Source organism: Sinocyclocheilus grahami, unplaced genomic scaffold (assembly GCF_001515645.1).
Source record: "Sinocyclocheilus grahami isolate Dianchi unplaced genomic scaffold, SAMN03320097.WGS_v1.1 scaffold625.1, whole genome shotgun sequence".
NCBI classification, from domain to species: domain Eukaryota; kingdom Metazoa; phylum Chordata; class Actinopteri; order Cypriniformes; family Cyprinidae; genus Sinocyclocheilus; species Sinocyclocheilus grahami.
This window is the reverse complement of record NW_015505804.1, coordinates 420,356-435,568: the sequence shown is the minus strand read 5'-3', so window position 1 is coordinate 435,568 and position 15,213 is coordinate 420,356. Positions and strand designations below refer to the sequence as shown.

At 35.9% G+C, this 15,213-nt stretch overlaps 2 protein-coding genes across 2 annotated transcripts in view; one reads left to right on the top strand and one right to left on the bottom strand.

The window, feature by feature from the left end:
• LOC107557931 (G protein-coupled receptor kinase 4-like) overlaps window positions 1-1,211 on the bottom strand; it is a 29,894-nt gene extending 28,683 nt beyond the window's left edge. The window contains exon 1 of the mRNA XM_016241517.1: window positions 1,160-1,211. Coding sequence (XP_016097003.1) covers window positions 1,160-1,211 — 52 coding nt within the window. The remainder of the gene's footprint in view (window positions 1-1,159) is intronic.
• Window positions 1,212-4,604: 3,393 nt separating this feature from the next.
• LOC107557938 (tetraspanin-5-like) lies at window positions 4,605-15,213 on the top strand. Its single transcript, XM_016241526.1, has 9 exons — window positions 4,605-4,951; window positions 7,993-8,043; window positions 8,167-8,313; window positions 10,454-10,624; window positions 11,204-11,329; window positions 11,594-11,641; window positions 11,970-12,086; window positions 13,727-13,788; window positions 14,849-15,213. Exons 1-9 carry the CDS (start codon window positions 4,871-4,873, stop codon window positions 14,859-14,861), a joined length of 816 nt encoding a protein of 271 aa, XP_016097012.1. The 5' UTR covers window positions 4,605-4,870; the 3' UTR covers window positions 14,862-15,213.

Sequence of the window (15,213 nt, the reverse complement as noted above, 5' to 3'; positions counted from 1 at the left end):
ATTTCCCCCCCCCCCCCAACAGTTAAACAGTTGACCATAGAAAAAAACAGGGCACCCCACTTCCCGCTCCTATGCTTGGAGGTCTCCCAACCTACTTGCGGCATAAGTCCCTCCCACTTGGAGGTCTCGGGGCTGCAGCTATACATACTTAGGTTGAAGCGAACCACTCCTCCCACCAAAACGCAATTATGACTGAGGAGGACCTCCCACACGGAACACGATTTTTATAGCCAATTTCCCCCACGTGATTGGGCTAGTTTTGAGTAGCGATTGGGCTGGTTTTGTTATGCAGACCTGGCAACCCTGTGTATACCTCACCAGAAAGTCTGCTGTTTTTATTTAAAAATTGAGGTAAAAAAAAAAAAAAAGACAAATGCACAGATTAATTGTTTACTATAAGATCTATAAAATGCATTTAAACAATATTTAAATTTTCATTTCATGCCCGACTTTAAAATGAATACTGTCATCTGTCATACTGTCATTTATTATAGCAAGCGTTCGTACCAAACGTTTTGATTCGCCAAACTTGTTGACAAGAAGAGCAGAAGACGGAGTCATACGCGAGACACAAAAGCAGCGCCGATACGTTGCCATGGGCAACGATGAAATAACATGTTTGGCAGTGATAATAAATAAATAAATAAACAAACAAACAAACAGATATTTGACCGCTCAATCCCGCGCTTGACCAACCAGAATCGAGTGGTCCAATAATACCCAGTTTATCACAGATAAGACTGTGGTCCAGTAAGGAGCACACCGACCTCACTCATATCACAGTGTACTTCTTTGTGCGCAGATAGAGGGGCAACCTTGCGGCCTACAACTGCAGTTCAACCTCCCTCCCAGGTGAAGTGACGGGGATGGGTGTACACTGCGGTCTCTGCGTTATGAATCCAGGGGAAAATACATAGTAACCTCCATTAGGGGTCTGACAGAGGAGACTGAGCATAGTAAGTGCGTACTAGCATACTTAATGAGATGCTATTCAACAGAGAGGACTCTTGAAGAGGCTCATTCAAGACTGTATACAGACGTAGCGAATATTCTCAGATCCAACAAGACGCTGAATTCAGCCTCGTCCATGATCAAGTTAATACGGGATTCATTAAACCGCGTTCAGCGATAACTGATTGCGCCATTGCGCGTCTCTTACCTTCCCTCGCCTTCAGCAGCACGGTGTTGGCCACGATATTCTCAATCTCCATTGTCAGAAAAAAGATCTCATGCAGTCCCGATACATTTCAGTTAGGAGAAAAAAGACGAGGACGGTCGCGCTGTTGGTGGCGGTGAGGATGAGGATGATGATCGGTGGTGAGGATGGTTGTGATCGGCGTGAATTTGGCGTTGGCACATTGCAGGTTAATTGTATTTCTCCATATCTCGCTGTTGAACCCCCCACCTTTCCGCTCGCCGTGGACATGTACTACTCTCTCTCCCCCTTGTTAGCATTCAGTGCTCAGCAGTCCTTCCTGTCTCGAGCACTCGCTTACACCGTCAGCTCTGGAAGAGGAGGGATCATCTTACAACCAGAATGTAACCCAGCAGTCTCAGAGTCATCAGGGTATTTACATTACTGCCAAAACCTATACAATGCTTCATGCATGAAGTGCACCTTATCAATAAAAGGTTTCCTCTTTTTTTTTAGGTTTGTTGCCTAGAACCAACACTGCAACAATGGAAAAAATATCACATTTACATTTAGTCATTTAGCAGACGCTTTTATCCAAAGCGACTTACAAATGAGGACAATCAAAGCAGTCAATACTAACAAAAGAGCAACAATATATAAGTGCAAATGACAAGTCTCGGTTAGCCTAATGCAGTACACGTAGCAAGGTGTATATATATATATACACATATATGTATTATACACACACACACAAACAAAGAAAAACAAGTAGAAAGCTAGTTTTTGTTTTTTGTTGTTGTTTTTTTAAATAAAGAATAAAAAAATAAAAGATAAATATAGATAAAGTAGAATTATAATAGAATAGAAAGTGTTAGAGTTAGAGGGTCAAATAAAGGTGGAACAGATGTGTTTTTAGTCGTTTCTTGAAGATGGCTAAGGACTCAGCTGCTCGGATTGATTTGGGCAGGTCATTCCACCAGGAGGGAACAGTTAATGAAAAAGTCAGTGAAAGTGATTTTGTGCCTCTTTGAGATGGCACAATAATACGCCGTTCACTTGCAGAACGCAAGCTTCTAGAGGGCACAGAACTCTAAAGTAATGAATTTAGGTAAATGGGTGCAGAGCCAGTGGTGGACAGATATTAAGGACAGATTTTCATTTATTTAAATATTTGTAGTGAAATCGAATAACTGGATTTTTACTTATGTTAGAATATTAAAAATATACAAACAGCATAGAACAATTCTATGTTATGCAATTTTATTATACTAAACAGTGTAACAGACACTAATGTTTATATGCCAAATACCCAGCACTGGGTTGTATTCAACCCAGCATTTTTTAGAGTGTAATAGCTTAACATGTTATTACTTTTTATCTAATAGAATTAGTAACTAGCTTAGCATGTTATTACTTTTTTATAAAATGTAAAAGGTATAAAAAAATATATATAAAAAAAAAGAAAAAAGTTAACATCTGTGGTTCTTAAACAAAGGGGACAAAGTCCACGAGGGGCCCTCAGCAAATGATGTACAACATATAAACTTGACATTTCATTTTAATTCGTTTTTACAGTTCTTGAAACTGGAATTATAAAATTAATGATGGTTAAATATTTTAATTAACACACCTAGTAAAAAGTTTGCAGACAGCGTTGTCATCAGAAGTGCTGAAGCAATCATTTATGTGCCTAAACGTTTTAAAAGTTTATATATTAAGAAATTGTAGTCACTTTTTCAAATAAGGTTTCATTGAAAAAAAATCATTACTGTGAACACTTCAAGGAATACATATTTTACATGTGTTTTACAATTTGCTCAATAGAATCAGCACTGTCTGCAACAATGGAAAAAATGTCAAAGAGATTTTTATTTAAATATTTGTAGTGAAATTGAATTTAACTGGATTTTTACTGAATATTAAAAATGATCAAACAGCATTGAATAATTCTGTGTAACAGTGTAACCGATATTAATGTATAGAAATTCACTTACAAAATATTTTAAAATGTGCACTGTCCATTGATTTGTATAAGATAGAATTATTTACTTATCATTTATCTTGTTCATACAGGGTGCTTATAAAGTGTTGCTATGGTAGTGTGGAGATATAGATCAGCACTGTGAACTACATATAATGATTATATATAGATCATAAGACGGAGTATTGACTGCATGCATTGAGCTTTGTGATGGAGATGATCTATGATGTGCTCAGTATAATAACTGTATGATAACTGCAGGGATTTGCTGACTCATGGAGGTGAATGTGGATGACCTTAATGCGGAACAGTCACAAGGCCTTGGATTTCCACTGCCCTTGGGGTTATTACAGCGTGCTTCACTTTTACACAAGGACACACACACACACATTAGATACAACCTCTGTCTAGACAGCACATTCAGCTGTCTGATATTCCAAGACACTATCCCGAAATAAGCTTCCTATATTAACCAATGCACAACACTAAACCTTAAGCTAACCCGTTTCATTTAGTGTCTCTGCAAACGAATGGTTTCACTGCATGACATGACACGAGTGAAATAAATGTGCAATTCATGTGAACCTTTGATCTGTCTAAAATTCAAATTGAAGAAAGCAAAGCTCTTCAAGTACCTTTTTAGATCAGTGTGAATTTGTAAAACCATTATTCAATGTGAAATCCATCCACATCAAAGTACCAGTGGTTTAAGAAGATTTGAAAGGAAAGCATTTCTGAGTTTTATTATTAAGCACAGGTTTTTATGATCCACAAATTGGGACTTTAGTTATTAAAAAAAGCAATATTGTTTACATATCTGCTGAGCTTAATGCAATCCAGTTGTTCACAGTTTTGCTATGCATATAATTACTAATGTTACTGACTAATTTCTCAATAGTGTTTTAGGATTTGGTAACTCTTATTTTGAAATTACAGCCCTTGCTTTGTCCTATGGGTGTGGTATTGTAAACTGCTGCTCCACAGTGGAAGTTAAATTGTGATTAGTTGAATGTTCATATTATATGTTAAAGGGACAGTCCAGAGCGTGATAATACAAACACATGCACCTCAGAACAGAAGATCATCTTTTCCTTGCAAAATTACCATACATAGATGTTTTTTAACGAGAAATCCATCTGATTTTGCGTCTAAAGTTTTTTCAGAAATGATACTGCTACAACTGAGAATTAGACTTTGAAATTTCTCATTACACAATTTAAAAGCATAAATAATAAATAAAGTTGCACAATGTATTTGAGATGATTTCACTGTGTCACAATGTATTTACACGTGCATATTGTACTTTTTCATATTTCATAATCATTCTCAAGATAATAATAGACATAAATCTTATTATAATTATAAATATTTGATCAGTTATATAATTATCAAGCCCACATGTTGATGCTCTTTCTTTCTAAATTAGCTCCAATTATGGAACCTTTATTTTGAAAAAACGTTATGACATAATTCATTTAGCCGGAAGTGACTCTCGAATCTTTATTTGCAGAGGACTGTTCGTCCCGTTATTCTCTGGAATTATTATACTTTTTTTTATTATCAATAATTATTTAGTTTTTTTCTAAGAAGCAAACTACTCATTTCGGCGAAATAGCCGAGTGTGGCATTGCCGGCCAGTCTGTAGAAATGTCATAAATATGGTGTAAAAGGAAGAAGCGAGTTCTCCAGTTGGTAACTGTAGGCGATTTTTTTTTCTCCATCATTAATAATAATCTGTTTTATCAAACGCAAGTATGTCAGGAAAACACTTCAGCGTGCACGAAGTGGGTTGTTGCATCAAATACTTTATATTTGGATTTAACATTATATTTTGGGTGAGTAGTGCATTGTTGACATTGTGTGCGAGCTGTGAGTGAACAGTTTTACATGTCGTCGCCTGGGGTTTGCATTAAACCAACATCTGGGTGTCTGACACATTGGCTTTACCTCAAAACCTAATGAGTAAATACTTAGACAGCTCTGTCGAACGTTTCAAAAGCGTTTATGATGGCCAAAATCTCTCGAACGTTCTAAATTCACCCCCAAATTGTGTAGAATGTTCGGACGCTCATTTAGGGCATCATCCGTTAACGTTACATCTTTTAAATGCCACGATACAAAAAAAATATATGCGGACGTTCCAAAAGTAGCTTAATTATCTTGCACAGATATCGCAGTTTGAACATTCCAAACGCGCTTATGAGCTCCAGAAATGCATTAAGATCTTTCCGAATGCTCTTCTGCTACTAAGAAATCATGTTCAAGCTTTCCAAACACTCTTTATGCTTTTAATAAATGCTGCTAAAATGTTAGAAATACTGTTATCCTAAACAAAATGCGGTTTGAATGTTTCTAACAAATGAACTTTTCCACGACATTCTAATTTATTGAGATGCACCTGTATTACTCGTTACTAGTTATTAGTAACTATATTATTACTTGTTACTTTCTGCCAACAGTAATTAGTTACACTACTAGTTACATTACTTTTAACTCATGCCCCACAGAAGTTGTAATTGTGTATCTTCCCCATAAAATTCTTCTAAAATGTTTCTAACAATATATTTATTTCTGACCTATCATTTGACACTGGATCGCAGTCAGAAGTTATTACAAACACCAATGGTGATTGATAGTGACTTTTAAGTAAAAGTGATGTATTAATTGTCATGTGTAGCTTGAAGCTAATTGTAGCTATAATTTCTCAGTTACCCATATATGATTACATTTCATGAAGTATTTTATCAAAAGAAATCACAAAAGTTCATAAGATTTTTAATTATAGTAATATAATTTATATCGGGGTCAGAGGGATGTGGGTGGGTAAGCCGTGTAATGCCAGAGTAAAGCAATGCCACAACTTACACATCTGTGTTCAGAACACCATATTCCAAGCTTTCCTGATGCACTTGTGACTTCATGTGCCTGTGCGAGTCGTGAAAATTATGAAAATAAATGTGTTTTATGGATGGTAACTGTAATCTTATTAGTAATTAGCTACACTACTAGTTACTGCAAAAAGTAATATTATTACTGTAACTAGTTACTAGTTACTGCCCAACACTGATGTTAATGATGGCCAAAAATGATTTCTGCTGTTCCAAACATGCTGTCTGCACAGGCAGCCTACTAGGTTTTGAGACAACCCATGTGACAGGTGGTTTAACACTGGACTTCAAGCAACTTGGGCTATGAGCTTCTCCACCCTTCCTCCAGACTCTAGGACCTTGGTTTCCAAATGAAATACAAAACTTGCTCTCATCTGAAAAGAGGACTTTGGACCACTGGGCAACAGTCCAGTTCTTCTTCTCCTTAGCCCAGGTAAGACGCCTCTGACGTTGTCTGTGGTTCAGGAGTGGCTTAACAAGAGGAATACGACAACTGTAGCCAAATTCCTTGACACGTCTGTGTGTGGTGGCTCTTGATGCCTTGACCCCAGCCTCAGTCCATTCCTTGTGAAGTTCACTCAAATTCTTGCATCGATTTTGCTTGACAATCCTCATAAGGCTGCGGTTCTCTTGGTTGGTTGTGCATCTTTTTCTTCCACACTTTTTCCTTCCACTCAACTTTGTTAACATGCTTGGATACCGCACTCTGTGAACAGCCAGCTTCTTTGGCAATGAATGTTTGTGGCTCCTTGTGAAGGGTGTCAATGATTGTCTTGTGGACAACTGTCAGATCAGCAGTCTTCCCCGTGATTGTGTAGCCTAGTGAACCAAACTGAGAGACCATTTTGAAGGCTCAGGAAACCTTTGCAGGTGTTTTGAGTTGATTAGCTGATTGGCATGTCACCATATTCTAATTTGTTGAGATAGTGAATTGGTGGGTTTTTGTTAAATGTGAGCCAAAATCATCACAATTAAAATAACCTTAAACTACTTCAGTCTGTGTGCATTGAATTTATTTAATACACGAGTTTCACAATTTGAGTTGATTACTGAAATAAATGAACTTTTCCACGACATTCTAATTTATTGAGATGCACCTGTATTACTCGTTACTAGTTATTAGTAACTATATTATTACTTGTTACTTTCTGCCAACAGTAATTAGTTACACTACTAGTTACATTACTTTTAACTCATGCCCCACAGAAGTTGTAATTGTGTATCTTCCCCATAAAATTCTTCTAAAATGTTTCTAACAATATATTTATTTCTGACCTATCATTTGACACTGGATCGCAGTCAGAAGTTATTACAAACACCAATGGTGATTGATAGTGACTTTTAAGTAAAAGTGATGTATTAATTGTCATGTGTAGCTTGAAGCTAATTGTAGCTATAATTTCTCAGTTACCCATATATGATTACATTTCATGAAGTATTTTATCAAAAGAAATCACAAAAGTTCATAAGATTTTTAATTATAGTAATATAATTTATATCGGGGTCAGAGGGATGTGGGTGGGTAAGCCGTGTAATGCCAGAGTAAAGCAATGCCACAACTTACACATCTGTGTTCAGAACACCATATTCCAAGCTTTCCTGATGCACTTGTGACTTCATGTGCCTGTGCGAGTCGTGAAAATTATGAAAATAAATGTGTTTTATGGATGGTAACTGTAATCTTATTAGTAATTAGCTACACTACTAGTTACTGCAAAAAGTAATATTATTACTGTAACTAGTTACTAGTTACTGCCCAACACTGATGTTAATGATGGCCAAAAATGATTTCTGCTGTTCCAAACATGCTGTCTGCACAGGCAGCCTACTAGGTTTTGAGACAACCCATGTGACAGGTGGTTTTTTGCCATCATAAAAAGCTATACAAATTTTTAATGTAACCACTAACAAAATTTATTTTTTAAAGATGATTTATAGTGACGATCTGATGTCTAACTCTATCTGACACGCAAATATACACTCTTTAGCTGCTCGGGGTGGCGTTCCTGTCCGTGGCTCTGTGGGCCTGGAGTGAGAAAGTGAGTGAAGCCCATCTTTTTACAAGCACTTCATATATGAATCTAATCAAGTGAGATCTTGTTCTTGTTAAATAGAAATCAAGTTATTTTTCTCAGTTTTGTTACCATTTGTATTTCCATCAGGGGGTTCTCTCCAACATATCTTCCATCACAGATCTGGGCGGGTTTGATCCCGTGTGGCTGTTTCTCGTGGTGGGTGGGGTGATGTTCGTGCTCGGCTTCGCAGGATGCATCGGTGCTCTGAGGGAAAACTCCTTCCTTCTTAAGTTTGTATGTCATATTTAGTATTTACCATTGAGTTCAAGCAGAGATTTTGAACAATAGTATATATTTTGTGCACCTGCCATCTGCCATGAATATGTTATACTCTAGATTTTACATACAGTGTCCATAGTGTGGTTCATGGCTTCACTGCTGATTTAAATAGTTTGTATATCACAAGATGATACATTTGGGTACATTCGAAAAAACAGAAGTTTTGAAACTTCAGGAAGAACATAGAGTTCTACCAGGATGATTGATTTTTGTAGGCCAAAACCTGGAAACGAGTTGACATTTGGTACTTCCGGTTCCATTGTCCCGAAGTCAGTGGGTTTTTTTAATGGATTTTTGGTTAAAAGCCTGAAATAAGGGGTGTGGTTAACACAACCTCAAGATATTTTCATAAAAACACCGGTAATACCCCACTGTTTTTTTCCCTTGTCTTGACAAATACAGTAGTGATGGGTGAAAGGATGCTTTTCAGAGCTTCAAATCAATTTGAACCAAATTGAAGCTCTCAAAACACCACGAGCTGGTGACTTTTGCTGGTCAAAATGGTGTAAATTCATTGAAAACTCAGGCCAAACATCCATAAAAACAGCTTGCAAATGTGTTATTGAAACTATAATCTGTCAAACGCAATTAACTAATCAAATCAATACCACTAAATGTGAAGTGTCTGTATAATGTGTGTTCCTTTATCAATTTTCAGGGCTTGTTTGTTTTATGGATGGCTCAAAACATGTCAATAAAAGACAATTAACTGTTATTATTCCTTTTAATTATACAAATGTCTCATTAAAACATTTACAAATTAATAAAACTGATTCGAGATCAGGTAAAAACTATAGACTTTGGTAGTTTGATACGCGCTTCGAACCAGTGATTCGAAACAAAAACGTTTTGAAGCTTCATGAAGCAGTGCTTTGAAAGCTCCCATCACTAAAAGGCTGTTGCTAACTGAACACACGGAACAGGAAAACTCATACATTCACTAATCCGCTTTCACAGCCTCGATCGCGCCCTTGCAAACTATATTTGACTTCCAAGAAAATAGAGGCTAAAAGAGGTGTTGGAGGCTTAGTGAAGATGAAGTTGAAGTCATGCAACCATGGTGTAGTTGGGTTATAGCATATGTTTAGCTTTTCAGTTATGCTGTATTTAGGCTTCAAAATTCATAAAAGTTGTGTTCTTTTGTGAAGATTATCATGATGAACAAAACGTGTAAGAATCAAACTTTTTTTATCAGGCTTTAGTTTGGCATAAGTGCCTTGAACTTATTGTCATGACACTTGGCACACATCTTGTTATCTTTGTCTGTTGTGCATGAGAAGCGTTCTACACATAATGCAGCTTCTGTGCCCAGTTTTGCAGTGTACATATTAATAATAAAGGTTCCAAAAGAGGGTCTTCGCAACCATATAATTTTGGGTGTGAAGTGATTTTAGCTGAATTAATTGCAAAAGTTTAATACTTCATTCCTAATGCATACATTCCTGCCTTGCGAATACTGTAAATAGAATGCTTATTTCAGTAGACAAATGTGAATAGAGAGTGCAGGTGGGTAATCACGTTTTTGAAAAGCTGGATATGAGTAACTACGTAGATCGGTGGGATTGACTGGTTTGAAAGTGTGTGAACTTCCTCTCACGCAGGTTCTGGTGGTTTGTGTTACTCCTTTTATATGAGAGAGGATGCTGTGAGAGCTTTGTGAGAATGTCAAGAGTGGTGTTGCGAAAGTATTACAAGAGGCCCGTTTCCTCTGTAGGGTAACGGAGGCTTTCTTTAAACATCTGGAATCACCAGATGAACTGTGATGTCAGTCTGGAAGTATTGATTGTGGTCACAGTGAGAAATTATTACTCGCTGTACTTTGTACAAAATACAAAATTGTGTGTGCAGTTGGAGATGTACGTTGCAAAATATGTGAAAGGGAAATAAGGAGAACTGCGTCATCTCCAAAAAATGTTAATTTCTCTGTAAATGTGTTGAGATCTGTTGGCAGGGTTAGGAATTATAAACCAGAGAAAATTCACTTAGTTTATTCTGTCGTGGGAATATAACACATTCTTGATTTATTGGAGATCCTTAAAGCTGATATTATCCATCATGAGTTGTGTAACCAGAACTCTGCTGTCCTCTCCCGCAGTTTTCCGTTTTTCTGGGAATCATATTTTTCCTGGAGTTGACAGCGGGAGTCTTGGCGTTTGTCTTTAAGGACTGGATTAAAGACCAGCTCAAGTTCTTCATCAACAACAATATTAGAGCATACAGAGACGACATTGACCTACAGAATCTCATCGACTTCACACAAGATTATGTAAGCACACACGCATAAAACCAAACCACGGAAAGAGTTTACTTAAAGGTGCAGTTATTTTTGTGGTAATCTCAATTTAATGTGCAAACATAATTATAAAACAATAAGTAGGCACTTTCAAAATGTTGCTCTGTTTATTTTACTGGTATATAATTATAATAATAATAATATTAATAACAACAAGCTATAATTTTATATAAATTACATATTTATTATATATTTTACATGTCTATTATATTTTTATGTATTTTTTGCATTAGTCCTATTTAATAAATTATTAATTGATTTATATTAACTATTTTTAACTATATAACTTTATATTAACTATATATAACTACAGTATTTTATAACTATATATATTTTTATAACAGTTAAATAAGAAAATATAAAACGTTGGAATATATATATATATATATATATATATTAATACATTGTTATAAAAATATAACATTTTAAATGTATAATTTAAAGTATAATTGTGTATTTTTGTGAGCTAGTAGCAATCTGTTTAAATCTGTAATGGCTTTCAGCTATTGGTTGGTTCGCTCATGAATATTCAATGCATGTATGTTTCTGCAGTGGGAGTGTTGTGGAGCTTTTGGGCCTGAAGACTGGAATCTGAATATTTACTTTAATTGTACTGACACTAATCTGAGCAGAGAGAAATGTGGGGTTCCCTTTTCCTGCTGCACCAAGGACCCTGCTGTGAGTAAACACCGCATGTACACTCTTAACACGCATGCAGCACACACGTCTTCCAGTCATCTTTGCACCTAGAATGTGCCATTGTCTCCTTCCAGAAGACCTGGGAACATAAACAGGATGTGATGTAGATTCGGCAGACAGAGCACACACATATATACATGTAACAACAGTTCTCTATTTTATAATGCTCAAAGCGTATGATTTAATGTAGAATGTTTTTCAGAAGGCTAAAACCTAGCTTTCTTCCTGTTTCTCTTCTCAAAGGAGGATGTGATAAACACACAGTGTGGATATGACATTCGAGCGAAAGGTGTAAGTATGCTTTGTCAAAAGAATATTCATCCCCCAAAAAAATATCACCCTTTAGTCACACTCATGTCACTACAAACTGTTTGACTTTCTTTTTTCTGTGGAACAAAAATGGATTTAAAGAATATCCTAGTCACTCTTTTTCATATAACTGAAGTGAAAATGACACAAAATCCCCTTAAAAGTATTATTAATATGTTCCATATGCCCTATATTCAAAGTTTTCAGAAGCCGTACAAATAGCTTACTATAATGTTTTTGTAAGTAGAATTGTTTAATATTTTGCATGCATTTAATTTTCTTTGGCTAATGTTTGTTTTTATGTGTGAAGGACAATGAACAGAAGATGTTTATACACACGAAAGGATGTGTACCGCAGTTTGAGAAATGGTTACAGGAGAATCTAACCGTAGTTGCTGGAATCTTTATAGGAATTGCACTTCTGCAGGTGAATAAACAACAACAGTCATTGACATTTACACACACCGTGCACATTTTTATGTTTGTTTTTATGTTGTGTATGTCCCGCTATAAACAGCAGTCATTCATAATTGAAGGAATAAATTAAAAGGGAAACTGATTGTAGATAATTTACAAAATTAAATCGCCTTGAACGTAACACTGTGTCTTGCAAGAGTATGAAGACCTTTTGACAGTTACGTCATTTTACATTTATCCCCCATTTTAATGAATTATTTATTTGGTTTATAAGCTTATGCTCTAAAACAGAACAATTATTAATGTTTATATTATTTATTAAATTTTAATATACTGTACTTACGGAGAAGTTTAAGCCCACCTTTTTGGGTTAGTTTTTTTTTTTTTTTTTTTACATTACATTGTTTAAAAGTGACAGTAAAGACATTTATACTGTTAAAAAAAGATTTCCATTTCAAATGCTGTTCTTTTGAATTTTCTATTAATCAAAGGATCCTGAAAAAAAGTTTCCACAAAAATATTAAAGGAACACTCCACTATTTTTGAAAATAGGCTCATTTTCCAACTCCCCTAGAGTTAAACAGTTGAGTTTTACCGTTTTCGAATCCATTCAGCCGATCTCCGGGTCTGGCGGTAGCACTTTTAGCTGTAGCTTAGCATAGATCATTGAATCCGATTAGACCATTAGCATCTCATTCAAAAATGACCAAAGAGTTTCTATATTTTTCTGAAAATAGGCTAACTTCCGTCAACAATAAACTTAGTGCCGGTCACGTTGGAAGTTACCTAGCTGGGGACTATTTTCAGGCGCTGCGTAATATCATTGCGCCTGCTGCACCCATGGTACGGCAACAAAGTTCCTTGATTATTACGCCGGAATGAGAGTATAGTTCCTAGCCATATTGGCCTAGAAAATCACAACTTTTCATTTTCCGTCGGTCTTAGTACACGATGTAACTACAGAAGAGTCAAGTTTTAAATAGGAAAAATATATAAACTCTTTGGTCATTTTTGAGCGAGATGCTAACGGTCTAATCAGATTCAATGATCTATGCTAAGCTACAGCTAAAAGTGCTACCGCCAGACCCGGAGATCGGCTGAATGGATTCGAAAACGGTAAAACTCAACTGTTTAACTCTAGGGGAGTTGGAAAATGAGCCTATTTTCAAAAGTAGTGGAGTGTTCCTTTAAGTAGCACAACTGTTTTCAACATTGATAATGATATAATGAATAAGAAATGTTTCATGAGCACAACAATAATTATATAGTTATTTTCAAATGCAAGATTTCACAATATTATTGTTTTTACTGTATTTTACTCCCTGACAAATAAATAAATAGGGCCCTCTGATACATCAAAACCCTTCAATATTGATTTATGCCAGTATTCTATTTCATGCATTGTTTAATTTATCTCCAGTGTGCTCTTTCATTTCAGAAGCTGTCCTTCAAAATTACGACCTAAACATGATCCGTCAAGTGTGGTTATTTTATTGATTTATAGGCAGCTATGTCCTGTTTAGGGCATTCAAATAGTTTTGAAAGGCATTAAGCCTAGATTAGATTTAATAATGTCCAGGAAGCCACCTAATAAAGCATTGTTGTTTAACTCCGAGTTGCGTGATACAATAACCTATCATCTGCTTCTAGATATTTGGGATCTGTCTGGCACAGAATCTTCTGAGTGACATTGAGGCGGTCAGGGAGAGCTGGTAAGAAACATCACTGATAAAAGAAATACGGCATTTAGATTAGAGACCCCACACACCCTAATGGAAGGCTGGGAAACGAGACTAACAATGAAACTAACTATTGCAGATTAGGGCTATAATCGCGATTAATCGCATCCAAAATAAAAGTTGGTGTTTACATAGTATATGTGTGTGTACTGTGTATATTTATATGTATATATAAATTCACACACATACATGAATATATTTCATATGTGGATGCTATTAATCGTGATTAATCGATTTAAGAGCAGATAGTTCGACTAATTTCTCATATAAAAAAAGGGTCTTAGTGTATTCGGGCATCTATTAAAACCATCTTTTTTTTTACCAATTCAGACTGGCAGCAAAAACCTGTTTGGTGTAATCTCAGTCCTTTTTTTCTTTTTCTTTTTTTTTTTTTGTCCAGAGTGAATAAATATTTGGGATCTGTCTGGCACAGAATCTTCTGAGTGACATTGAGGCGGTCAGGGAGAGCTGGTAAGAAACATCACTGATAAAAGAAATACGGCATTTAGATTAGAGACCCCACACACCCTAATGGAAGGCTGGGAAACGAGACTAACAATGAAACTAACTATTGCAGATTAGGGCTATAATCGCGATTAATCGCATCCAAAATAAAAGTTGGTGTTTACATAGTATATGTGTGTGTGTACTGTGTATATTTATATGTATATATAAATTCACACACATACATGAATATATTTCATATGTGGATGCGATTAATCGTGATTAATCGATTTAAGAGCAGATAGTTCGACTAATTTCTCATATAAAAAAAGGGTCTTAGTGTATTCGGGCATCTATTAAAACCATCTTTTTTTTTACCAATTCAGACTGGCAGCAAAAACCTGTTTGGTGTAATCTCAGTCCTTTTTTTCTTTTTCTTTTTTTTTTTTTTGTCCAGAGTGAATAAACCCATAACAAGTACACTGGATGTAATCTTATTTTCTTATAATCTTATAAACTGTGAGTTTGATGGTAATGGGCAGGTAAAGGATGTCTCATCTTGATAACATCTCTGTTTTTCATCCTCCAGTTTGTTCACCTGAAGCACTCGAGCCGTTCTGCTGACAGAGCCTCCATCTCTCTATCACTCAGCAACAGGGTTGGCACATTGTCATCACAGTATCCTAGCAACCAGCGAGGAATTCCATTTATACCTCCTTTATTACATTGTACAGCGACATCTTCATGTTTCCATGATAATGGTGTCCAATGGTAGATTTGCTTTTAATCCTTCTTCAAGTGCAAAATTCAACAGTATTAACACGATGAGTCTACACACAACTCATTTGTCGTCTTTAAGCCTTTAAGAAACACTTACAGGAATGGTTGACCCGACACTGAAAATGTACTCACCCTTAGGTCATCCAAGGTGTAGATTAGTTTTTCTTCATCAGA